Below are 27,416 nucleotides of genomic sequence, written 5' to 3'. Positions count from 1 at the left end.
GGCAGTCCTCTCACCCTCACTGGATTACAGGTGCTAACCAAGCTGATATGATAGACTAAATTTGCAGCTGAAAGTCCTTATCCCTCAGCAGACTGTGACAGCAACTGATTAAAGTGAATCAAGAGTCTTTTCAAAGCAAAGATACTTATTCTTCTATCCAAAGATACAAAGTATATCTTGTTACAGGGTAAGAGAGTAATTTTTCATATTCATATTTCCCCCTATCTACACGCTAATATTTCCTTGCAACTGCTATTAAAGTTCCTTTCAGGTTAAAAAACTTTGCCTGTGAGAAGTTGACTGTTCTGTTTCTGCCATAATTATCTTTTTCTTTTTTTTTGTATTTCCTCTTATCAGGCTGATAATCCATTTCCTTTTATCCTTTAGCACCTTTAAAATCTAGGACACCCTTTGACCTAAGGCTTTCAACCTTTAACTCAACTGTGCGATGCTGCTGCTCTCTGTCTGGAGAGATTTTTCCCAATTGATCCCAAGGCCATTATAACTGCAAATTCTTTGAAACTGCTTACTTCTAGTTTTTCCCTTTGTGAGTATCATGTACCCCCTCCTCCCCCAAAAATCCCATTTCCTTTGTTAGTCATTTTCAAGAAGGCAAGGCAATATCAGACTAATATTCTGAAAAGTGCCTAATCCATACATATATGTGTATATATATATATTTGTGAAGCTTCTTACCTAATTCCAGTATTATTCACAATCTTCTCAGAGAAGTATAAAAAACCCTGCTGTGAATAACATTTTGGAGAATGGCTTTCTCATAGTCATGAGACAGATCAACAAGAGAACTTATGTGAAATCAGAAGACAACTTATCGGTGAATTGCATCAGAAATATCCCTTGTATTCTGCTACTGTAAGCAGCAGGGAGGCTAGAAATGGACAAGAAGATTGTCTAAAAAAAAAAAACAAACAAAGGAAACCAAACAAAAGTTTGTGAGGGAGATGCCATAGGGAGCAGTTGCCATTCTGTAACCTGTCCTCCTGGTATCCCATTTCACACAAATCTCTCCCACGTTCTTCATATGCTACACCTGCTTTCAAACTTCTGGTGCCTCATTTCGTCCCCCCTCCATTTTTTTTTGCTTTCTCTGAATCTGACCAACTTCCCAAACAACAGACTGGGCATTTCTACTCCTTTATTACTTCTTGAGACATTTCTGCACCAGGCAGGCAGCTATATCCATGAAAGGCAAAACTTGCTGAACTTGAATTCATTTATGCCTCCCATCAGTTATGACTCTAGAAGCAAAAAATAGAGGAGGGAGAAAGAGGTTGCCACAATTCCAAATTTTCAAGGCCAGGCCTCCACTTGGGAGCAAATAGGACTGAAGAACACTGTTAAACTTATGTATGCCATAAAGAAGACAGGTAAACCTCTTTTAAATACAGCATCAGGTCAGGGAATAGGCACTGACTTAATTTTTTTTTTTTTTTTCACAAATCTGGAAAAGACCTGGATATTTTAATGCATTTTTAGTAGTTCAAATCAAAATGCCAAGTATTTTAGAACACTTTTAGTAGCCAGTTAATAACCACACTTTTTTATATGTATTTTAAAGTCTGAGGCTCAAAACGTCTTAAGTTCAGAGGAAACACTGTAACCTCTACAGTTTATGAACAGCTTTAATAAGAAGCCTGCTTTAAAACCTTGTCTTTAAAAAACAATGGTATGTATGGCTACACTGTTCATTTTATGTTGCCAGTTTATAAATAATTTATATTTCTTTTAAATTTTAACCAGGAAAAAAAGAAAAGTCCTCTACAGAAGTACAACATGTCTTTCAAAAAGATTCCTGAGGCTAAAAAGGCAGGAGAGGTGCAAGCCAGCACAGCAGCAGGAAAGACAAAAAAAAACCCAAAAAAACCAACCAAACAAAAAAACCCAAACCACATTAAACAATCTTATGTCATAAATCCTGCCTCACTTGCTGGGGAGCAAAGGCCTTGCGGGAGTGATGGCCACTGTGAGCTAACAGGCAATGGCTCAAGGACAAAGCAGCAGGTAACACTTCACAGGAAACATCTGCAGGTTGGCCTGCACGCAGCCACAGATTAGATAAGGTGTTTTCCAATTCCCATCAAGTAGCAAAGACTTTGGTTTTGTATCAGAATTCTTGTACTGAAGGCCTGATATGGCCAGATTGCACAATGATGCACCTGTTCAGGTGGGTGCACAATGTATTATCTGCTGTGCAGTCATTCAGCAGCTCTCACAGGCAATGGATAAGACACACCTAATGACACATCAGTAATTAAGGACAAGTGATAGCCTCGGTTTTAGGAGCTTGTGCAAGAAAGCAAGGGGACAGAGACCTCTAGAAGGTGCATCTCTCTTACTGCTGCAGTAGGGGAAGGTGGGCTCCATGAAGCTGCCCCCTAATCTGGAGAATGGAAATCCAGCAGAGCCCAGACCCACACTGATGGCCAGGCAGTCTCACACAGGGAAAGAAGGGAGGTCCACTCACAGAAAAACAATGATGCCCTGAAAGCTTTGTTAAAATTCTGGAGCTGAAAGTACTTTGGATCAGCACTGGAGCACGTCGGTAATACACGCCCTTCCCCTGTTCTGTCTGGGATTGGTGCCATATATTGATGTGCAAATTACAAAGACAAATCCTTTTCCTTTCAGTCTCATAAGCTAAGACCTACACTCTCAGATAAGAGTAGGGAAGGGAAGAGAGGAGAAACTATATACAGATAAGTGAATATAAAGAATAATTGTCACACCTTCCTTAAATATTTTATCGCTGTTCCTAAAGGCTTTTTCTTTCCTGTCAGAGTACAGCTGAAATGATAAATGGCATGTAACAATTTTATTCACATGAAAAATTGTTGATTAAATATTGAAATCTTAACGGCCTGGTTTCACTATAATTCTAGTTCTATATGTTTCTAATTATGCAGTCAGCATTCAAACAGCTAAATCTTTGGGCTTCTTACGCTGCTGTTTACACCTTGTTGATTCCTTCTTAACCTTTAATAGCTATTGAGAAATTAGTAGATTATTCTTTTTCATCAGTTGTAAGTAAAGCATGACTATAAGAACAAAGGGTGATGGAAACCGCCGTGGATTAAATGGACAATATCTGAGAAAAAATGTATTTCAAAGACATGCAAATGTCAGCAGTATTAGGATAATATGACGCTCAAGTGGATGCATCAGAATGGCTGCTGAAAATTACCAGGATTAACCAGGAACTATGTTCTTAATGTTAATGAAGTACTGCTGGGGATAGGAAAGCTGCAGCAAAGCATAATGATGGGATGTGCACACCTTAGTTACTATGCATGTGTCATAGAACAGGAGAATAACATCTTCTCATCTGGCACATCCTCAGACCTGTTTATAACACCGTGTCCCTTCACACCAGTTTGCAAGCTTACTGCATCCCCAGCCAGGGGAGCGGGCACTGGGGAAAATACTGATGCATCAGAAATAACAGAGAAAAAACAGCAGAAGGAGCTTCAGCACCACTATTGTTAAATGCTTTACATTTTCCTATTACAGGATTGAGAAAGGTACATTTTCTTAAGATAGCCTGGTTTACATAAGTTATGCTGAAGTGCCACATAGAGATAATGGTGGGGACTGCAATAAACAGGAAGCAGGCAGTAACTGCTGCCACACTGCATCTTCAGTTCCATTTTCTCTTTTTCCTTAACCAGCATTATGTCTGTTGGTCATATCCTCAATGCCAGTTGAGGTCTGAAGGGTATATCATGGAATTAATGAGCAAATATTATTACGAGATGTTTTTCCCCTTTGACAAGTCCTTATTTTCAACTGCTTAGATATTTCAAGCTGCCACACTGACAGATGTTCACATGCCTAATTTGCACTGTTTTGAATTTTGCCTTCACTGTGTCCCAACATTCACAAGAAACTTTGTCTCTGTTATTACAATAAGGCAAGAAATCCCATCTAAGGAATGCCAGCTGCGTTTTCTGAGTTAAGGTCAAATGCTTGCTGGCATGAGAATCAAAGAGGAAAATGAAGAGTGGCTGATTCATTTCCGCTTTTGCCATTAAGTAAACAGTTGAAAATCTCATTCACAGTTATTTGCTTGTCCAAAATACTACTTGTTTGAAATCATTTGCTGTTGATGTAAGACACAGTCAAGGAGAAGCCTCATTAAACTAAAATTCCTTCCTGCACTTGAGGTGCAGTGGCAACACCCAGAGAGCTGATGAAAGCACCAGTGCTGCATCTTGGATGACAAGCAAGGGCTTCAGTACCAACCCTCATTAACCAAGGTATGCAGTTCTTGACTTTCAATGCATGTAAGAACATCATGAAGTTTGGAAGATGAAGCAAAATATCTTTTTTTTTCACCAGGTAAGAAACCATTAATAACTAGCCATAGCAATGACATTTCTAAGATCTTCTGTTGAATCGTATCTTCTTAGCAATTAAATATTTGTTGCTATATACAACAGTTTACAGGACCACCAAAGGAATGAAAATACACCACAAAATTTTTGTACCTCAGTTATTTTTTTTCACCAGTGTCAAAAAAGCTGATGTTGAAGCACACTGTATTAATTCATAATGAATAATAGAATTTTTCATGCTTTCAAGATAATATAACTATATCCTAATAATAATACACTGGGAACTTATGATTATTTGTATTTCAGAGCTAAGTTCTATGCCACCGTTTGTGTCAATTTCTTTTGCATCTAAAAATAACTTACGAAATGTTAATACAATAAAGGGAAAAAGAGACAAACATTATTTACTTAAGAGAAGTTTGCTTTTCTTTTCCCAAATGTGTTATTATCTCCAGACAGAGTGGAGTGCTTTAGTTCACACAAACTTCTCTCACACAGAAAATTATTCATTAGTACCTTCACGGTAATAATTTTTGCACTGTAAAGGAGATACCCTCAAGCTCTCCATGGGATCTAGCTCCATTAGCATCTAGACCCAGCAAGCCACAACAGCCTTTGTTCAATTCTTAGAAGCACAGGAACAGCTGTACTGAGTCAGACAAAAAGTTCAGCTAGCCCAGTCCCTTATCTCCAACACCAGGGATAAGCAGATGTCTAGGGAACAGGCCAAGCACAGATCTCAGGCATTTCTAATACCAAGCACAGTTTAAAAACACTCTGTAAACCTTAAGGACTTGCCTTTTCATGAACTTAGGCAGTTTTCCCTTGAATTACTGAATTTTCACCATCTGTCATAGCCATCGACAACAAATTCCCAAAGTTTACCAGTCATTTTATGAAAAATCACGTCCTTGCTTTGCAAAAACTGGTTCTTACTTGTTTAACTTACCCTTAAACACTTCTATTTGTAGAGAGAATGAACCAGCAGTCCTTAGCAACTACCTCTGTACCATTTACAATTTTGGAAATATCTGTAATGTTTCCCTTCTATACCAAATAGGCCACCACAAGGTGTGTTTGCTGTGCCCTTCAAGGATTGTTTAAAAAATGTTTATAAGATAGGCTTTTCCCTCTGCGAAAGGAATTCCAACCCCATGAAACTTTGTCTTTATTCAGACGTCTGCTAATTCTAGTCTTTTTTATAAATTTTAGTATTTAAGAAGCTCAGATGTCAGTTCCACAGACATCCGCATTCTGGGACCTCTCCTGAAGCTCTCTTGTCCTGAGCCAGCCAGGTGGTTTTAAGCATAAAGTTTCCTGTCACAGCTCATAATCCATCAATCTCATCCTCGAATTCCCTTCAAATGCCAGGGTAAAACCTTCTGGTCCTGCTGACTTTCTACTGCTCATTTTGCCTGTTTGTTCCACAACCATGTCCACAATCCATTTAAATCTTGCTGGTGAGTACCTCAGAAAAGAGGGAATCAGTCTGTAATTCACCCCGTTTCCTCTGTCACAGAAAATATGGATGTAGCAAATTAATATGGCTTCCCTTTAAACCTTGATTCTCTCTCAGTTGATCTTAAAAAATGTACTGACAAACTTTGAATTATTTAATAAAAAAAACCCTTTTATTTTCAAGTTTCTTTTCTAGTTACTCCTTAAATACTTGTTTTTTTCCCCTGCTTTTTTGGTGGTTTGGCTTACTGAATTTTTATATTTAATCTGCCAAGATCTAAGAGTCTTCTCTTTCCTTTGGAAAACAACTTCAGCTTTTCAAATTATAGCTTCGCCCTTTTCATTACTTTGATTTCTCTTCTGTTTAGCCTCACCAACTACTTCTTCTCAAGGGATTCTGATAGGTGATATGTATTGACCCTCTGGTTCTAAACTATTTTTTTTATTTTTCTAACATAGTCCTCAGGCTGCCTGGAAAGATTTAATTCTCTTAGTTGCCCCTTATAGCTCCTTTTAAACAAGATTCTTCATTTTTATGTAGCTCCTCTTTTTGATGTTGATTACCATATAATTGCCCAGACTTTGTTTTTTGCCTCTAGGTGCAAATGGCAAGCAAATACTTTTTAAAGAATGAGCTGAATGAAGATGGTGCTGAGAGCTCCTTCAGTCTGTGACTCCCTTTGGAGCATTCTAGAAATTGTGTGTACAAGGTAGAAAGGTAGGCTGGGGATATTTGAGAGCAATAGAAAGTAAAAACAAAACAAAAAACAAACAAAACTCCAACAAACATACAAAACCAACTAAAAATCATAATCAAAAAGCAACAGTAAGTAGAAACACTGATCTGTCTCCCACTTACCTCCCTCCCACCATCCCACAGAGACACCCACACCCCCTCCTGCTGCAGGGATAACACAGTCCATCTCACCAGCACTTCTTAACCCTTGGTAAATCTTCACAACTTCATCTTAAAAGTGACCCACAATTTCATCTTAAAAGTGACCAATCCAATGTTCCTAAGCAAGAATAAACCAAAACAATGGGAAGAGGTGATCCAGGTGCAGGAGCAGGGGTTGCCCTGCAGCCCCTGGAGGAGAACGCTCTCGAGGAGTGTTCTCCTGTGCAAGACTGCAGATCACAGTCTCAGTCTCTTTCCTCAGCTCTTAAATAATGGCAGTTTTGAAAGTGGTTTACTGTCATGCTTTAAATAGCATGGATGTGGAAATTTCATTTTTAACCAGTCAAGCTCAGGTCTGAGAAATCTCCAAGATCTTCCTTGCAACAGAAAGTCAAAAACTACCTCAACCAAACAATTAAAAATTTGTTACACTAATAATAAAATAACACAATCTATTATTTCTCTTACCTATTTGCTGTCATGCCTGACATATCTACAACCCTATTTATCTTATCATCTCTGTTTTTTCTGAGGTTATGCTCACCAAAGTGTTAAGCTCCTCTAGAAGGATGGTGTATTACCCTGCTAGTTTACATCACATACAGGTTCTCAGGATACTCTGCCGCTGTAAATGTAGGGTAAAAATGCAGATATTCAATGGGCTGGTGCTCCCCATGACATTGGGGGTTCCACATAACATCTGCTACGCATATTCCAGAATTGTGAAACATAGTAAGTATAACGAGCATGATTTGCATTGAAGAAGTTCTACTAATGTGTATTTTTGTGTTCTACTGCTAGTGGTTAATTCAAAAACTCTATAATTTTATGTGTAACTGCAGCTAAACACTTGTGTACAAAAAATGAAGTATCTAAAAGGCCGAACACCATATCCTCTCCCAAAACTTCTTTCTCATGTTTTAACTTGTAGCCTAGCACTCAGTAAGAATTATCTGCTCTGTATTTCAATTTTATCTATTATTCTATTTCATGGGCCTTTTATTATTTTAGAATGTGTTTCCACCTGAGAGCAAGGAAAAGAATTATTTCAAAAGCCATACACATGCAAAATGGATTTAACGAGCGCTAAAAATGCTGCGCGCAGTTGTTTTTCATACTGTAGTTTCTGCACTTTTATGGGTAAACACTGCAAAAAAAGGGATGCTTAAAAAAGAGGAGAAGCAATTATTGAATTGAACCTATTAGGCAATGTGATCATTTTACAGAACACTAAAGGGGAAGTTCTTAAGCACTGCAGGAGGCTTTATTGTAAAGTGTAATTTTCAGACAGCCACTAATGCTCCCACCTGCTTCTTTTTGTGTCACACATTTTATAACACCAATTTCCCTGCTCTCTGCAAAATACTGGGGGGTGGGGGTGGGGGTGGGAATTACAAAAAAGTGTAGAACGTCCCAGCTGTGAAAAAGAAGATACAAGCTCCCAGAAGGACAGGATGTTTAATAAAAACTGAAATTTAAGCTACTGAATATACATGCTCTATCTCAGCAAAAATGTTACCTGCTTTGTAATATGTTATCTACTACATCATGGCATAATTCTACAGTGGAGGTGTAATGTCAATGAAATATTGGTGTAGCAAGTCTCCAGCTGAATATTTACACAATCCTTTAAAATAATTGGCTTTTTCCTGCAAAGACAAACTACCTATCTGGAAAGTTTCACCAGGCGGATTTTTTCCTAGAATTCATATGATATTCGTCATAAGATTTTAGAACGTTTTACTGAAAATGAGCACTCATTAAATATAAAGTATAATAGATATATACAAAACCAAAGCAGGAGATATTATTAGCATGAACTCCTTCAAAATTATAATAATTTAAAAATTGGTCAACATTTCTCTGAGGTTGATAATAACCACAGGATACAGAGTGATTAACATGGGCTGACATGGGATATGTCCCATCAGAGCAAATTAACAGGAGGCTGGGTTTGAGTTAATAATCACCTACGCAAAGAGAATAAGTTCCTTTTGGAGAAATGGAAGCTCACACTTCTCCAAACAGAAAAAGGCATACAGAGAGCCTAAATGGGATAAAGATACAGAGATGAAAAAGCACTGTTTTAAAAAAAAAAAGACTAAGTAGGAACATTTCAAGAAACTATAACAAGGGCGAAGAGACAGACAGGACAGAGATACCTGCTGTATTTGCAGAAGACAGACTCTATGCTGAACACACCAAATTCAAAGCAAGACAACTTGGAATGGACAGAGAGCAAGACAAAAGACAGGAATAGGAGAGCCTGAGCTATCCTGAGAGCTGTTCCCAGTGACAAGGCATGCAGGGCTGAGAACTGTGAGGAGGGTTTCTTACCTTTCTCCAAGTCTATATCCACAGATACAATACCCTGTCCTGTACATGTAGGAATTTATTCAAGCATATATTTACAGAACCTTGCCCAAAGCTGTGTGTGACGTGTGTCCCTGGAAACTTCACTGTAAATTCAGAGTGTTCAGAAGGCATAAATCAGATAAAGATATTTCAGTTGATGCTAGATCTGGGATCAAGGCAAAGAACACCAGGGAGGCTCCTGGTTCGTTAAATGCACAGCAGTTTTGTTCAAAATCATCCACTTTCTGCTAAGGCAAAGATCTAAACATAGAGCAGTGGAACTCCTGTAACTAGCTTCCCTTTTTTTTTTTTTTTTCACTTACTTGATTTCTTGATTTCAGTTGTAGGTGGTCCTTTCCAGAGGAACCAGGAAAAAGACTCTTACAATTCAGGATTTCTTATGCACAAATGCGTATGAAGCTTAAGGGAGAAATACTTTGATACCACATTCATGTTTTGCAAGAGTAATATTTCATCATGGATATGGAGAAATTTATCCAATTTAACAAATCATTAATATTTATTGATACTGCCTGAGCATCCAGTTCAGGCTGTGGATTCATTCTGCGTGGTGATTTATAAACACAGAAACATGGATGCTTTTCCAGATTGATTATGATAATTCATATAGGCAGAATTGATACCAGCATTCCTTTCTAGGCTGCTAGGTATTCATGGCACAAATCCAGAGAGCAGTGAATAAAATCTATGTAGAAAATGAGATAATTTCATACAGAACCTCCATCTCACCTGCCAGAGAAGCTGGGAAGTGCATCATGTCAAAGCAGGACAGAAAAAATTGTCCATGGACAAAAGGCTGGCCATTAGACTAATGAGTCAGAGTCTAAACCTGCCATTAGGATGCAGTTTCAAAGCAATACTGGCAAACTGCTTACGCCAAAACGATAACGGCTGAATGTCAAGTGGGTTTCTGCAATTTTCTGCCCTAGATTCTGATTCCACTCTCGAGCACAGGTTTGTAGGCGTGCTAAGAACTCACTGCTACGATTTAAACCACGGATGGGCTATCTCCTGACTGGGATGCTGTGTCACTCCAAATACTCTTGGGAAAATAGGGACTGTGATCAATGTTAGATACATCACCTATTTGTCAATTTTGAACTCAGAAATTTTTCCTGCTTCACTTCCCAGCTGTAAGTTCGAGGCAACTGAATAATTTAATAATTCATAGGTGTGCTAAAAATAAACATTTAAATATTTGCTAAGTTCTCAGACACTATGGGAAAAAAAAACCCCATAGGAACCGTATGAAGGAACTCCTTTAATTCTCTCTTCTGAGGGCAGGCATCAAATAAGACACACAGATCACCTGGCAGAGGTGATGGAATGTGTTCATTAAGCTGCTGTACTGATACATCTGAGGGGAGGCTACTATTCAAGGGGGTTTCTGTGGACTGGAGGAATGGGTCAACAGGTCTCTCATGGGAGGCAGGGAACTTCAGCAAGGATGTAAAATCCAACACCTAAGATGAGAAGACTTGTGGCTGGGAGTTGTGGCTAACAGCATGTTTAACTAGAGCCAGTTTGAGGCCAGGCTCTGCTGCTTTCCAATGACTGGATACGAGTTCACTTCCTTCACTGGTTTTTCTCTGCCTCACCTAGAGCCCTGTCAGGTCCTTCTCAAATGAATCAACCACTGTCTGGGTTCCCTGACAGAATGGTGGTGTGTGTTTCTCTGTTATCATTAGTTTTTGTTTGCACCAGCCTTTGCAAAGTGTTTGTCTCACTCAAGGGAGTCTTCTTTAAATAGATGCTACAAAAGACAGGACATTCTGTGGAGATACCATACACATCGTTTACAATGACTTTATAGCCCAAGCCTGGTTCTTTGGTGTGCACTCATTATTAAAAGGAAACACCTTTTCTTACATTAAAATGTGTTTTTGTCCATACTTTATACTACTCTGTATATATTAGTGTTTGTTATTGGTTGTGCTTTTCTCTATAACTTTAATGAGCTCACGAATAATGTGATACTAGGTGAGTTTTCTGAAATAAAAATCTTCCCTATTATCCCAAACAAGGCCAAATATTCACTTTACATTAGTCAACCAACTGTACTGTGATTCCCCTGAGCTGCATGGAATGGAAAGGCATTTCTCTAAAGCACACAGGAGACAGCTAACTCTCTCTTTGTTTCCTGTGCCCTAATTATTCCATTACATTTTGACGTCTTTTCTCCTGAAATGACACTGACTTAAAAAACTCACATATTTCATGCATGCTTTGATGAGATTACTGACTAAGGATATTAAATATTGAACCTTTCTTTCATTATGGGTCAGTTTTTGAATTTACTTTTGGGGCACTAGACTATATAGTTAAGACACAACAGTGTATAGCAGTTATAGCTTGCAATAAGAAAACACTGGCTTTTAAAAAGTTTTGTAAGCACAGATTACTGTAAATTATCATTTTGTTATTTACTTTTTAGATTTGTCACAGCTATCTCATATTTATTTTAAAATACTCAAAATACTGTCAGGCAGTACAACTTCAGAAAAGTCTAGACATTGCATAAAAAGGATGCCTATGATTTCTGAAGTTTAAGTACATTTCCTTCTTTGGAAAATAAACAAAGTTTAGGTAAAACTATATTACTCTAAAAGAATAAATAAATTAAGAAGATTCACCAACACCTTACAGACATATTAGGCAAGCTCATTGATTAAAATGTTACAGACTGACAACTGTCCAGGGATCCAGCCAAAAACACTGGAAGACAAAATAGTGCTAAGGATTGAAAACACAAGAGATTCAATTTGGTCTGAAACTACACAACAGTACCTCCAAAAAATTAATGCTGTTGAATAGTGACATCAAGTACAGACTGTCTTGACCTAAGCTATGCAGAGAAATGGCTAAATACATTTTTACCTGCACTTGGGAGAAAAAAAACCCAAACCACAACAACCCTGGACATCAATATTATTAAAATGGTCAATAGGGTGAAGAAACCAGTGACTGAGTCCTGTAAAAGGAAAGACTAAGCTAACACAAATACACCTATTCAAATTTTTCCAAAAGACAATTCTTAAATTTGTTCCACCAGCTGGGCATTCATCAGCAGGACAAAATCCTCACAAATGCTATACCTCAAGTTCCCTTAAAATATTACAGATAATAGGGTATACTCCTATAGTGTGGCATATTTATCTGTGGTCAACTGATGAATACATTACCTTTTTTCCTTCACATCAAATGTTAATTAAAAATGTCACAGATTTATTCATACAATAGTCCAAACACCAGCCTTCTGCTCTTTCTTAGAGCTGGTGCTCAAAGTGCTACACAATGGGATCAGAATATCATCAAATCCCCATGGCCCACCTCTGCAAAACCATCACATAACAGGCAGGAAGCCTGGCCTGCTCTTCTTATTGGTATCATCACACTTCCACAGCAGCAACATAGTGCTTACCCAAAAGAAGGTCATTTTTAGCTGCTACATCTAAGTAACAGAGCTAAGCACAGGGTCTGACAGGAGTCAGAGCTGTCCTCATCCTCCCAGTGATGAGCAGAGAGGTAAAACAGCACTGTTACAGAATTAGTGCAGTCTGTCTTCCACCCTCTTATGCTGCCTCACTGAATCACATTTCCATCTTCCTCTCAACCCCCTCTCCCATGCCCCAACTTCTCTTCTCCCCTTTAGCCCACTCTCAGCATCCCTGTTGCAACACTGGGATCTCTGTACCAAGACCTGCACAAATCTCTGCACAAATGTGGGGTGACATCCATAGCACCTGGAAACCTCAGAGGCTGGGATAATCCCAGCCCATCTCACACACTGTGACAACTGATGCCGCTCACATCCAAGGGTCTGAGGACATTTTTTCTCCTGTCCAAAGTCATGGCTAATGACTGGCCAAGTGAAATCTTATACCCTAAATTGTGAAACCTCAGCAGGACCCAGATGTAACAACTAGTACAGTTGTTCTTTGTCCTTCTGCTATATCTCTGGAGGATGCTGGTTCAGCAGGAGATGCAGAGTGCAGTTGATTTCCTAGAGGTCTTGGTCTGAGCAAGTCTTCCCTCCCATTTCCTGCTGCAGGGCTGTAAGTTAGGAAGGGCTTTTCCTCAGGACTGTGTTGTAGATTGGAAACACAGTATCTGGGTACCTGCGAGGCACACAGTTTGAGGGACAGGATCCCTTCCAGGAAGGGCTTGGTGATGAGCTGTAAGATGATGTAAGTACATTCTAGCTTTAGCCTCATCCTGCTTTTCCCTTTTGGGAAAGAATTACTCAGCAGCACATATCAGTATCATCAATGTCACCACAGCCACCTCCTGGCTTCACTCTTTCTCAGTTTTCATCTCAAATGTCATTTTGAAGCTTGTGAAAATTGGTCTGGGATGCACGAGAAATGCACCTCTGAGTTCATTTACTGGTGTGATTCAGGAGAAGCTGTTGTATCTGTGACATAAAGTATATAGAAATTAACCCATAGTGTGCAAACAGCTGTGAAGGACCATGGCTGGCTCTGAGCTCTCCACAAAGCCCCCAGTTCATCACTTGCCTTGTGACACTGATATATCTGGGCTCTGTGGACCTTTCCAATTCCTCTCTCTCTCCAAGCCATGGGTACTCACAAATCAGGTTGGGAGCATGACATTCCTGTTTCTCATGCTAAGCCACTGCAAACTGCTCCCAGGAGGATGCCTATTTATTACTGGCCCTGTGCCATGAAAGACTGACCTAATGAAGCAATACAGAGCAGCTGATGTTGGCAGTTCCTGTGGCCTGGACAATTAGAAGTGCACTCATTGGCAAAATATTTGTGCCCCAAAGGCTACCACATACGGGTCTCCTGTCTTGATAATTCTGTGATGTGAAGGGTTTTTTTTTTTGGCCACCCTTTCAAAACCACATGCAAGGCTTGCACTTGAATCCTTTAAGGATAGAAAAGAGTTTTATTTAAAAAAAAAAAAATCAGTAAACACCTTAATTAAAGCTCTCTTTTAATTATTAACTAGTGCCTCCTAATGGTATAAAGTATGTCTATAATATTATGTGTACCAAATAGAAAGTACTGTGTATGTCAAGGTACCTCACTTTTACTCCTCTGATTCTTTCCCTGATCCTGCTGGTGAGCGAGGAGCTAGAATGCCTCAAGTCTGTAAGCCAAAGAGAGCACTTCACATGTAGCTGTCACCTGTTAAGTCATGAGGAAAACACTGAGACAGGGAAAATGCTGAGTATCACCCAGCCAATGGTGCACTCAGGGCAATCAGTACTGACCTCTTTCCTAAAATTAAGCACTTGGACATCTTTGGCAGAATTTGAAAATAATGGGGAAACAGATTCTAGATCCTCATACCCAGGGGAATGCTCAAGGGATATGAGGTAAAAGGATAATTCCTTCTCCTTCAGGTACATTATAAAAGCAAGAGATGGCTCACAACGGATTTTTGTGTTACCTACTGAAGTATTTTTCTCAGAAACACCAACACATCAGAAGTACACAGGTACACAGAAGACCAATTACATTGAGCATCAGGTCAGACTAATTAGTTGGATTTCCAGTGTTTTTGTCTCAAGCAGAGCAGAAGCATGATCTACGTGCTCCCTTGCTCAGCCCAGCCAAGATCTGGATGGAGGAGTTGCTTTAAAATGATGCAGGCACATACTATAAAAAAGAGAAGTACCTACAGAATTTAAATTGTGCCACACATAACACAGAAGAGTCTTTCAAAATAGAAATTTTGAACTTAAATGCCTTATTTGACCTAAATCTGACTTCAGGCTCCTAAATAAAGCAATTCCATAAAGTCACTAAAGTTACATCAGGGAGAAATTCGCCCATAAGTGACATGATTCTTGTCAGGCAATTTGCACCTTTTCTAGATCCAAAATATTATTCCATTACCATTTTCAAGACCATTCTAAATCTTTGTATCATCACTACACTATAGATTGATCTTTTGAGCAGAAGGTCAATATTTAAGAAACTTGATTCATATTAATATTAAGCAATTATTTATATATATGAGTAAATATATAACAGCTCTTCTGAGAAGATCCTGTTTTCAAGGATGAAGTCTGTTTAAGCAGTAGCTTCTGTGCAAGGGTTAAGCTCGGCAGATCTGTCTTTAGAGATATTTACAGCAAAGATAATTCCCAAGGAAAACATTTTATATTATTAAAGCAGGCTACACCTTTCCAAATCCTGGTAGAAACAGGCTGCCAACTTGCACATATAATTAAACTTCAAATTCCCCTGTAAACGGCAGCCAAGGTTCAATATACTTTTTCTGAGGCTGGTTGAGGTAGGAAAATTTTCGGGAGATGTTTTCTATCATCACTTCAGTGATGTAAACAGAGACTGATTAAACCTGCACACCTTTCAGGTTGATATAGCTGACTGGGAAAGAAAAAAAGAATCTCACAGCTGGAATTCTTCCTGAAAACTAAAATAGATGACAATGTAAAAGACCAATCTTCTAAAGACACTTAATGAAGACAGGCTTCAAGGGGTATTCTATACCAGAGAGTACTTTACACCCCAGGAAGAGACAAAACCAGCAGATTTCTGCAGCTGAGGATTGCAGTCACAGCAGAATAAGTAAAATAACAAAAAACATATTACTTGTTAAATCACTTACACTGGTTTTCCTTTGGATTCACAAGTCAAAATTATAGATTGTCCTTCTTCAGGCCATGAATTGGAAGAAATGATTTTAACTAAAGGTGTATCTAGGAAGAAAAAAATAGACAACTTGTTGATATACACAAAAAAGATTTATTACCTAAGAATACATTCTTCTCTATTTACAACAGACTAAACCATAGATGTAATTTACACTTGGAGACCGTTTCATATGGAGCCTTGTGCAATTTCCATTGTCTTCAGGAAGGCAATAAAAATGACCAATGTAACTAAACCAGTAACTTTTTATATCCCTAGGAAACACAGATAGAAAGCATGTGTATACTCAGAGGAAACAACTTTTTTATTTCTGTATTTGATACAAATACTCCATGTGACTATCTGGAAGTCTGATATCTAGCAACAAAATAAAAAAAAAAACCCAAAACACCAAGGATGAATAAAAAGTACTCCATGCAATTGTTTGCCTATTTTTAGGTTGATATGATGGAATGCTGCTATTAGAGGAATGAATGCAATAGTGTACATTTGAATAAGAACCCTTTTGTTGTTGCAGAAGCTTGAAACTCATAATAAGAAAGCTACAATGGGTTTCAGATAAAATACCTTGTTACAGACATTTTACAGGATATTATTTCTGAAATGCAATAAAGCTGCCCCTAAAACAGAACAATCTTAAACAGAATTTGCAAAGAGAATGTTTCAAATATCTGCAGAAAGCACTACAGAAGAGTCTGCAATGCTTCCAGTGTGATGAGATTAGTTTTATAGCTCTAATTGCAAAAAGATACACAACATAGCTACTGTGAATTAATGCAGAATAGATAACTTGAAGTAGATCTTTAACTTTTAAAAAATTTTGCCAGCTGGCTTGCAAGAATATACTCTCATAGTCAACACACGACTTAGAGGGGCACCTTTATAAGAAACAAAAATATATGATAAAGAAAGGAATATAACACATTCCTTTCCCTTAGGAAAAGGAGGAAAAAAAGTTCATTGTCATAGTGAAAAAAAAATATCAGATTAAAAAGAAAAATTTCTATTTTCTCCACTGTTTCTTTCTCTATAGTTTCCTAATACAAACCACTTTAACCTGCAAATCTAGGGTACCTAAGTTTTGTCTCATTCAACTTGCAGTTGCTGTTTTCCTAAGTGGTGACATCACAGATGTTCTGTTATCAAGCAAATGTGGAAGAGCATGACAGTATGACCCCATAAAATCAAACAGAAAAGCAAAAAAGATATGCTGTAACACTATAGTTTCTTATTGAGATGCCAATAGTCCTGGTGAACACTAAATGGCATCTGAACAATTAAAATCATGGAACCATTTTTCTAACTTTTGATTTTTACTTTTACAGTGTCACAGCATGGCACAAGACAGAAGAGGGGCAGGCTTAGTGCAGACTCACTGTAATTCCACTGGAAATATTTTCAGCCTCATTCAGCTTTCCACAACAGCTGCACTAACCTTACACCAGTAGCAAATCTGTTCCACAAGTTCATATTTTTCAGGACCCTGCAAACCATTATGCAGGTGACTAATCCTTTGGAGGCCAGGATGGCATTTACTTCATTTTTAGCACATGCTTAAGGCACTGACCTCAAGTGCCTTAATAAATCAGGGCATCAAGTGCTTCTGTGATTTCAGTGGTGCTGTTGAAGATGAATAAATTACTCTCTTGACTATACATTGAACCAGAGGAGCAAATTAGTATCAGATAGGAATACATGAAGAATTTAACTGAGGGAGGGAGACAACTAATGCAATGAGATCAAGAGGTTTCCAGAGAAATATGAAAAAGAGCAAAACTTTGATGGAAGTAATCCTGACAGCCACAAGTGAAGGAAGAAATTAAAGGCCCATCTAGCTATTATTCCTGGCTTAAATATTTCAAAAAAATTATCAGCATTTAATGCAATATTGTAAATGACCCACATAAAATTGAAGACAGGATTCCAGACAATTAAGCTTTCATTTGCATGGATCAATGCAGTGCTCTTTTCCCCAACTTGAGGTTCCCATTTGTACTTTAGTACACCAGACAGCTCTTTGTTCTCCATGCACTTCTAAACAGAGCTTACTAACACAGAATAAGAAAGGTCTTATATTTATGTTTCACTCTCTAAGGCACAACAAAGTAGTGTAGGAAATATATTCCCTAGTGGTTTTCCCTGGTAGTTGACTTAAACAGTAACTACTTGTTTCTCTAAAGCAGGAAACACAGAGTTTAATTCAATATATAATTTCTAGGGAAGTTAACAATGGAAATTTTTTGCATTTTATTAATGTCTCTTTTTCAAAAACTAGATATTCTGAGTGCTTTATTCTCAGTATTACTGTTTCCATGTTTTTTGGTTTTTTTAAGGCCATGTTTAACTTCTCTCCAGAACTAAAGTGTACACTTAAAAAGGGAAAACTTTTAAGATAAACATGCCCCCTATTTTCACATTCACATCACTACTTTAAATGAGAAGAAATCTTCAAAATAATTGAATTGAATCAGAACTAACCTAAGTATCTTATTTTAACAAAGATTTTAAAACCCTGCTGACTGATACTTTTCCAGAACACAAAATGCTATTACAAAATACTACCTCCTGCTATGACAGTTCATTTAAGAAGAATTTGAAAAGTATAAATGTACTCTATCAATACTTTGAGCTCTGACCTGTCACACTTAGAAGTATTAATCATAACAACTGGAACATCACCTGATCTCCAGCAAACACCAACACTAGGAAACAGCCTAAAGAAAGAAAATCCAGAAGTGTAATGCAGTAAGAGGTTGATTTCTTTTCAGTTATGCTCATCAGCTTGTTATAAGTAATGTAGATATGTTCAATAAACCCTCTCCTTTTACAACCAAAACAAACAAAAGCAATAGAGCCAAGGGTTTTAATGTGGGTCAGATCTTCTCCTCTAAAGTCAGTAGAAATATACCAACTTGTAACAGTTGAACTTATCAGAACTTCAATGATTTGCCTTTTCTTTTTTTTATTGTTTGGCCCAGAAATTTCGTGACAATAAAATACCATGGATCAGTATTCAAAGCAGAATTCATCTGAACAAGGGAGTGGTAACTACGGCTTCTTTACAACACCTACAAATACGCCCTTATCCTGAGTTCTAAGAATATTACGGAGGAGATAAGTATTCCAAAAAGAATAAACTTAGGAAAAGTTCAATTCTATAAAAAACCCCAGTGGTTTATGAGAGTGTAAGCACCACAGCAAGTCTTCTCAGTAAAACACTTTGCTTTCGGCACCCAGTGACTTTTTAAGTTACATCCATCTCCAACAGTGAGAGCTTCTACGACCCTCCAGTCTTTTGCTTGAGTAATGAGGTACTTCTGAGCTGCAATTGATTGCTACCACCAATCTGAATTGAGATTCAAGCATGTCTTTGCACATCTTCTACCCTCTATGAGCATAGAATCTGCTCTTTTGTTTTTGGACATACCAGCTTCAGGTAAGAATTATGGCATGGGGCTTTTTTTATATAACCTTTCGTGAGTCAGTGGACCAAAGGCAAAAGTTCCACTGAGTGATTCTGCTTCATCCATCTTTCCAGGATTTGGGCTCATCTCATCTCACAAGAGCAGGAAACCCATTTCAAAGCTTTGGGAAGATTTATTGCTTTTTGATCAGGCTACGTCATCTTCAGCAACACACGAAATCAGTAAACATATGGGGAAAATTGATACCAGCTTACACTGGTAAAAAATGTTATCTGATGCACAAAGAAATTAAACACTTCAGTGCTTGACTTTTGCTGTTCTTTTAGCAGAAACTAATGGCAACATTCATACCCTGCGGAACTGCATTACTGATTGATTTAATCTCTTTGCAGCTATTTTCAAAATAAAGGTGGTTCTTATCAGTCACTAGACCTTTGCTCTTAATCAGATCTTCTATGCTTAAAGGTTTGTGTGTTTGCTTTCAGAATGCACTTGTTGTTTTTATATCGCTTGAAGTAAAATAGACTTCAGTATGTATTTACATTATTTTATCACCAAGCCTTTATAAGGTTACACGCAGGATTAAATTCCTTCACATAAATTTACTCATATAAAGCAATCCCACGAAAGCTGCTGGAAGACTCCTGCATGATAAGTTTTGTCATACTCCATGTGCAAACCCTCAACAAACACAGTATAAAAATGGAAAACTGAATTCATAAAAGTTTACAAATTTGCTAAGATCGTGAAAGAGGCCAACAACAGAATCAGACAATTAATCTCTACTAGTTTCTTCTTAGTGCCAAGATAGTAAAAGCATAATTTGGCCTATTTTTCATATGTATCTTCAGAAGTCCTTGGTCCCATAAATCCTTAGCGTGCAAAACCTTTCATGGAACTCACAGCTGCTGGTTGAGTCACAAAATCAAAGTGTAACCCTTTGCATCCTAGGGCATTAAGTGTGTAGAAATAAGCACACAAAAAATCATTTTGTGAGACAAAGGGGTAGCATTATGATGATGTCATCATTGGAACACGCTATTTTATCAAGTAATCCCTCCCTAATGTAATCATCTTCAGTCAATAATTACAATCCTGGGAACAGAAAATAAGACCACCTTTCTTCTTGGGCAGATGTCAGGGTGGGTGGAGTACATATATTTCATTGACATTTTAAGGAACAATGATTGGAAGCAGTAGACTATTCAGGAGTAGGAATATTCATGATCTTGTAGTCATTAGAACTCAAAGAGTGCTGAAAATGCACCTATGCAAAGAACCATGCAGCAGACTTTTCTCCAGGTAATTTTGAGATATGTGTGAGTTTAGCTGTAATATAAACTTCTTGCAAACTAGATTTCTCTACACATTTTGTTAAAAGGTAAATCTCTCTGTCACTCAAAGCCTTCATTGGCCTTCCAGTGAAAGGAGGATTAACAGAAAAAGTCTGAGTGGTTCTGCTCTGCAGAAATCTACATAGGAATATTGTATCAGATGTACAGATCCAAGTCAGGGCTCCTAACTTGCAAGTTTTCTGCTGAATTACAGATTTTTAAAAGATAAATAAATGCCATAACTTACTATGAAATTTAAACTTAGCACCCCAAATATCTTCCAATGTTGCTGAAGATTCAGAAAGCAGAACAGAACAAGTTCACTCCTTCTTTTCACTTACAGAGATAGTGTCACTAATCCCCAAAGATGGGTCCTGTACTTCAACATTCTACATTTTAGAGGCCTGCTCTACCACCGAGTCTTAGGAAGCCACTTCTACACTCCCTCACTTAGATGTAATTTTATTTTGGTGAGAAGTGGTAATCAATCCATCAGGATCAGTTATTACACCCCATGCAGTGATTGATGAAAAAAAGAAGTTACTTATTCCACTGAGTACTGAGGCATTCACACCATGTTGATCATATCCAGCAAAATACTTATTTGACAGTAATTCAGAGATCTGATCATTCAACCCTTTGGAGTTCATGGATTAAGGGTCTGGTGTGGTTCAGAGTGCAAGAACCTCCCCTGCAATACCAGAGGTCAGCCACAAATGCTAAAGCCTCCCTTCCAGCCAGATTTCGAGCTAAAATTTCACTTTGAATTTGAAGAGGCTTTTTTTCTTACCTATTTCCTAGTTTGGATAAACCAGGATATTCTGCCACACTAAAAAAAAACCCCAGGTATTAGAAAATTCTTAGCCCAATGCACATCACAAGTTAGAATTCCTCAAGCAATTCAGTACTTTGTAAATTGTTTCTATTTACATTCAGTGCCAACATAACATGGAGTATACCTTTCATCTTACATTTAGGAAAGTTTTCTAGAGCCAGATTAGGATATTCACAAAAATAAAAACTCAAAAAGTTTAATAATCCCCACCCATTTCCTAGGAATGTGTCAATGCTTAGCATCAAATGGTTTTGGTACATCCATTCTTGGGCTTTACATGCAAAAATTTTTCTTAAATATTTTTTAAAGGGCTTTTTGAGCTTGTGGCCTGGAGTAGCCTTCTTACTTGTCAAAGATGGCAACCTCTTTTAATGTTTAATTTCTTTTTTCTTAAATAAAATCATTAAATGTAAATACAATGCCATAAGCAGATCTTAGATATTTTACTAATACCAACACAAATTTAAGAAAGCCTTGTCCAAACTGGTAAAAATATATAATCTGCTAGGGAAGTTGTGTTTCCACATTATCATTTCATATAAAGTGCACTGTCCCTTGAAGTCTTTGGGTTTTTGAACTTGTTTATTGCATGAAGTCTGTAATTCCTACTTCCCAAAGTAAAATGGCATCACAGAAGACATGGGTTCTACCACATTTCAATTAAAATCTCCTGCAGTATTATCCATTTAGGTTTTGCATGCTATACAGTAATTTTGCCAAATGTTTTGGATCTTCTCTTTGTACATGGCTAGCATGATTTTGTCATGATCAAAGCAGTCCAATAATTAATATTTTAAAATAAAGGTTTTTTACTGTTTGAGCAATAATCAGTTCATAAAGTAGTGCTGGTCTCAACTTTTACTTTTGGGTAGGTTGGTTCACATAATTTTAAGGAAATGGGTAATAGTATCAAGAAGAAATCACATTTCTCTTGACTTCCTCTGTTTTTCTTTCACCAAAGAAAGCATTTTTTTCTGGTCTGTAGAATATTAAAAGACCTGGCACAGAAAAAAACGTCGCAGTTGGTGACAGTAACATATAATGTTCAATATATACGAGGTGCATAGAGAAAGATTAATCTCTTGAATTATTTTAGTTTGTGAGTCTTCAGGGTTCAAAAAGAAAAATCCATTGGTCAGGTTCTTTCCTGCATGCATGGCACACATCAGTGTGATATACGCTGTCCAAATTTCTCTTTCTTAAAACACGAGGGATTCTGTACTTCTTTCCTTTCTTTTCTTTTTTTTTTTTTTTAATGCCCTACTTAGTCTTGCAAGTTCAAACTAGTAAAAAGAGCTAAACATCATGAGAATGGTAGAAAAAAAGGAGGCACAGCTGGTCAAACAAATGGCCATCATCATGTCATGAACAAAAATGTACACCTCTACACAATATCATTACAACAAATACGTTAAACCTCCAAAACAAGGCCCTCCTAACTGATTAGTTTCCATGCAGCCAAATTGTCAGGTGCCTATCTCAAAACCAGGGCAAACACAATCCTGTCCCTAATTGTGTTATAAATAATTGAAAGCAGCTCATTAACATCGTCTGACCCTAGGCCTCTGCTGGAACACTTTGATTCTGATGCATGTTTTCTTTGAAGGTGATTCTCTCTCTGTAGTTTATGTCATGAACACCTCTCCAGCTGCACCAAGAAGCTGAGTTTGTTGTAATGAAACCTGTGATCCTTGCTGGACTTGCTGTTTGAGTGCAAATTATGTTAACAGCAAAAGGAAAGGCACGGGAAAGATCCAGGGAGGGGCAAACACTTCACTAGCTGGGCTTGTCAGAGGAAGCAAGTGCTCACAGTACATCAGGATGTGCTACAAGTGTGACTTAAAATCCTCCTTTTAAAAGCACTGATACTACCTCCTTATTTAATCTTTTAGGATGATGAGTAGATGGTTTTAATTACCTTTTGTCACTAGAAGTTTTCTCCTATACTCAATGACTTAAAAAGCCTTAAAAGTACTGCTAGTAAGAAAAAGCTTTGTTTAACAACCTAGCTGGGCACGGGATCCAACAGCGTGGAATATGATAAAGGATCCATTCAGGAAGAGAGCTGTGCTTGTGTGACAGAGCAGTTCTTCCCACAGTGATCAGTGAGCATCCCATGGATGCCAGGTTTTACCTTCCTGGACCCCAAGCAACACAGGGAACATGTCTTATTAATTACTTGCCAGTTTAGAACACACTCAGCTGAGCTCTGGGCAGCCTAGATAAAATACACAGACCTTTTCCATGGTGTAACATCCATGTCATGGCTGCCAGATCATCTGGCAAGGAAAAAGATAACCCCCACCTTCCTCCCATTACCCACTGACTGTTTCCAGACTACTCCAAGTTCTGAATTAATCACTTAATCTTCTGCAGCAGCACCTTCTGCCTGGATCTATAATACTCAGATTTACTCTGCCATTTTAAATTAATATATTTACCTTGTTTTGTATTTTTTTTTTTTTTTTTGGAACACAAACCACCGTTTCCTCTTTGTACCAGAGTGCAAATTACTATAACTGGTTCATTACGACACATTTTTCTTCTTACAGGTTTAGCTAAATTATGAGCTACCAACAGCATGTCTTTACTTCATGGTTTTATTTTATGACCACAAACCTTCTGAATATTGAAAAGCTCCCATAAATTTCTCAGATATTTTATTGTGGCAGTGAACAACAACAGTTCTGGTACTATCATTTTAAAAAATGTTATAAAAATCTAACAGTCTGATAATAAAAGATTATTGCTACCTGGTAATAAATGGCTGCCAGATGATAAGATTTTAAAAGTTTTTCCTGAGAGACTAATTCATTTATTTTCTACCCATTTTTGTCTTATTTTTCAAAATGCATGTTTGTGAAATCTATTTATGTCACAGCCTTCTACATTTTTCATCACGCTTTTTCTCTCTCTTATTTCCTTGGAATCTTTCCATCATTTCCAGATGCATAGATAAAATAAGCAGATACCTCTGAAAATGATGATGTATCTACTTTCTAGATTAATTAGCACTGGAGTAAGCATAGGACAGTTTCAGGAACTTTTTTTTTCCCTTTGGAAACATGAAAACATCATAATTTTCATACATGGATAGCAATTACAAAGCTCATTGAAAATTCTGTATTCCTGCATAATTTTATTTCTGTTTCTAAAAAATGTAAGTAAATAAGCTTAGGAAAAAAGGGATGTTAAAAGTAAATTCCAAGGACAAACCACTCCAGTATGCACAAAAATAAACATCAGATTGGATACCCCAAATGAGATGTGAAAGAAGAGAGAGGAGCATTTTAATCAGCTCTGTGCAAGTGCTCACCATTTTTAATAGCTTTTACACTTACCAGCTGTGCATCCTACAGCTGTGAATCAGCATTCCCCCAAATTTGGCTTATTTTGTAAATGGCAAGCAGCATGGCTTCTGTCTGTGCGCTATTGGCTTGAATAAGCACTTAGGAACAAGTCTGCCTTGGTAACTTCACCCAAGTAGCCTAGGAGATACAGTAAGTTTGATGCTCTGCTTCAGAATAGAATGAATAACTCATTGCTTAAATGGATTAGAGAAAAAAAAATCAATATTATGTATCTGAAAATTTATTTAATTAGTAATATTTGTGGCTGAGTCAATCTAGTTCAAGTGATTGTGCTACAGCAGTGATGTTTCATTTCAATAAAAGTATTCAACAACACTGTGAAATTAAACTTTATGATAGTACTGAAATTAAGCTTTATGATAGTACTTAAATACTTAGGTTTGATAGAAGTGAATACTTGGTACCACATTCACATGGATATTCCAATGTCTTCTTTTTACACTCCTTTAAAACTGCTTTACAGTCAAGCAGGACCAGGAACAGCATATGGTCCCTTTGTTATCTGAGATTCTTTGATGACTATTGTGTCATCAATCTAAATTTCACCTGGTTTAATTTATTTTAAAACTATGTTTGTTGTAGGAAAGAGTAATAACAGCTTGTAACAGGAGAGTGTAAAAGCACTCTTCTGGACAGAAAACAAGAAGCTGGATGCCAGTGTGGGGGAAAAGAAAGATTGACAAGTCAAATATTCCCTCCTGACACTCATAGTAGGTGAGTGCCTGAATTCGAGCACCAACCTCGCAGGAAACCATTCAGGTTACTAATTCTGTGAACATTGATTATGTGGTACTTTGTTAAAGATATTCATTGCACTTGTTTCAGCACCTCACCTGCTGGTCATGCCAGGCTCCTCCACCACAATTACTAAAACGAAATAAAGTAAAATGTTGTAGTACACAACATGCAGCTTTAGGTTTTGGGAAGGTGAAAGAGAAGCTGCAGGTACAACACCAAAGCTCCACAGCTCCCCCTGCTCCATTTCAAATGCTTACAACCTTCCTTGGTCACATAATGTGTTCATTTATCATTCTTACCTACTTTGTGCTTGGCCTTAAAACAGGCAGAGATAAACGTGAGCACATCAGTAGCCCCTGCTGAATTAAGTGGACAGAAGCGGCACTGTCACCCCAGTTCTGAGTGTGTGCCACTCCATGGAGACAGCACCACATAACAGCTACTCCCCTTTACATGGCTCTGCAGAATGGGTCACTGGTTTTTGAATTATGCATTAAGTCCCATACACACATGAATGATACTGTAGAAACAATATTTTCTTTGCAAATCAGTTCTGTTTTCTCCAGTGAATCCAAGAAATGAAGCTTAGTTTTACAACTTTCATCTTGTTTAATTATTTTTGTCATGGCACTTCTTCAGCGTAAACAATCTGTTCCATTTAGTATCTCTGTTGCCTTACACTGCTCTCTCCAGCTTATTTATGTTTTATCTCACTTCTTCTGTTAAGAGAAGTTAAAAAAAGACAAGACAAAGAAAAGTCTTCTGCCCTAAGCCATGTTATAAAGAAATGCCGAACTTTGAGACAGTGCATGACCTTTCCATGTAACTTCTGCTTTCTCAGGTTCTTTTACTTAAAGCCTTCATTGTTCTGTTGTGTCTGACTTAAATTTTCTTGACTATGTCTTAAGAACTGTAGCACATCCAAAACTGTTGAAGGAGTTAAATAAGAGCTCTGGATGCTCAGCATTCCCAAACACCCCTTCAGTCCTTTCTCCGACATTCATATCAGATATTGGACACTATAAAAGTTTAGTCTATATAAAAAATAACTAAGCAGTAGCATCAGGAAATGAAAATCTGGCTTGCTTCTTGAAAAATATACACCCCATCCTTATGGAGAGCAAATTTCTCTTCCTTGGGAGGTTCTGGTAATGGTCTCTACATATGTTTTCATGTTTTCCTCCTAAGTGTCTCACCTGCTTGCTAGTCTTTACTCTTGGAAATAAACAGCCCCCACAACTGTTCTGTAGAGGAGTCCTGAAACAGCACTGTGTCATTAGGCTGAAGGTGACCAGAGTGGAAACCTGGGCTGTGAATTATCACAGATTCTTTAATTTTCAGTCTTATCCAATCCAATACAGAATTTTTTTAAAAAAAATCATTTTATAGTGATTGATAGCTGGTTAGATTAGGAGCTTCAAAAATCAGTCAACCAGTGTCTTGAGGACACTGCAACTGTCTTGGAACAGGTTCAGGGATAACCTCACTGTGCTCCTGTTCCAGCACAGCCATGCCCTCTGTCTTTTCATTCCTTTTATCACAGGTTTCCTCTCTCCTATGCCTGAAGGCTTACTCCTCTGAAATGGAACTATCTATCTTTTATTTCCTGAATGTTCTACTTTTAATATTATTAAAATATTCCTTCCCTCCCAAACTTCCTTTGAAACCTTCTGGAGCCCTTTCTTAATCACACAACAACCACATGGAATAAGGTGCCCACACCAGATTTCTAAGTTTTTATGCAGAGTAGACAAGCCACCCTGTGGATTTTCTCCATAAGATTTTACAGCGAAATAAATTATATTAGATTATATTTCACTTGTAAACCATATTTGAACATAAACCTCCAGATGGTAAAGGTCAGGATTGTACATTAACCCTTTGAACTGGATATCCCCTTTGAAAGTTTGGCAGTAAACGGACTTAGAAGTTTCTGAATTATTTTGCATTTAAATAATGGATTTCTTATTTTCATCCATCAT

The 27,416-nt window shown here is 37.7% G+C and overlaps 1 protein-coding gene across 25 annotated transcripts in view; it reads right to left on the bottom strand.

Moving 5' to 3' along the window:
• Nucleotides 1-27,416, bottom strand: part of CADM2 (cell adhesion molecule 2) — a 589,213-nt gene that overhangs the window by 68,923 nt on the left and 492,874 nt on the right. For all 25 annotated transcript variants that reach the window (XM_069024966.1, XM_069024958.1, XM_069025004.1 and 22 more), the window contains one exon: nt 15,688-15,778. In XM_069024966.1, coding sequence (XP_068881067.1) covers nt 15,688-15,778 — 91 coding nt within the window. The remainder of the gene's footprint in view (nt 1-15,687; nt 15,779-27,416) is intronic.

Source organism: Aphelocoma coerulescens, chromosome 1, assembly GCF_041296385.1.
Source record: "Aphelocoma coerulescens isolate FSJ_1873_10779 chromosome 1, UR_Acoe_1.0, whole genome shotgun sequence".
Classification (NCBI taxonomy): domain Eukaryota; kingdom Metazoa; phylum Chordata; class Aves; order Passeriformes; family Corvidae; genus Aphelocoma; species Aphelocoma coerulescens.
This window is presented reverse-complemented; position numbering and strand designations above follow the sequence as displayed.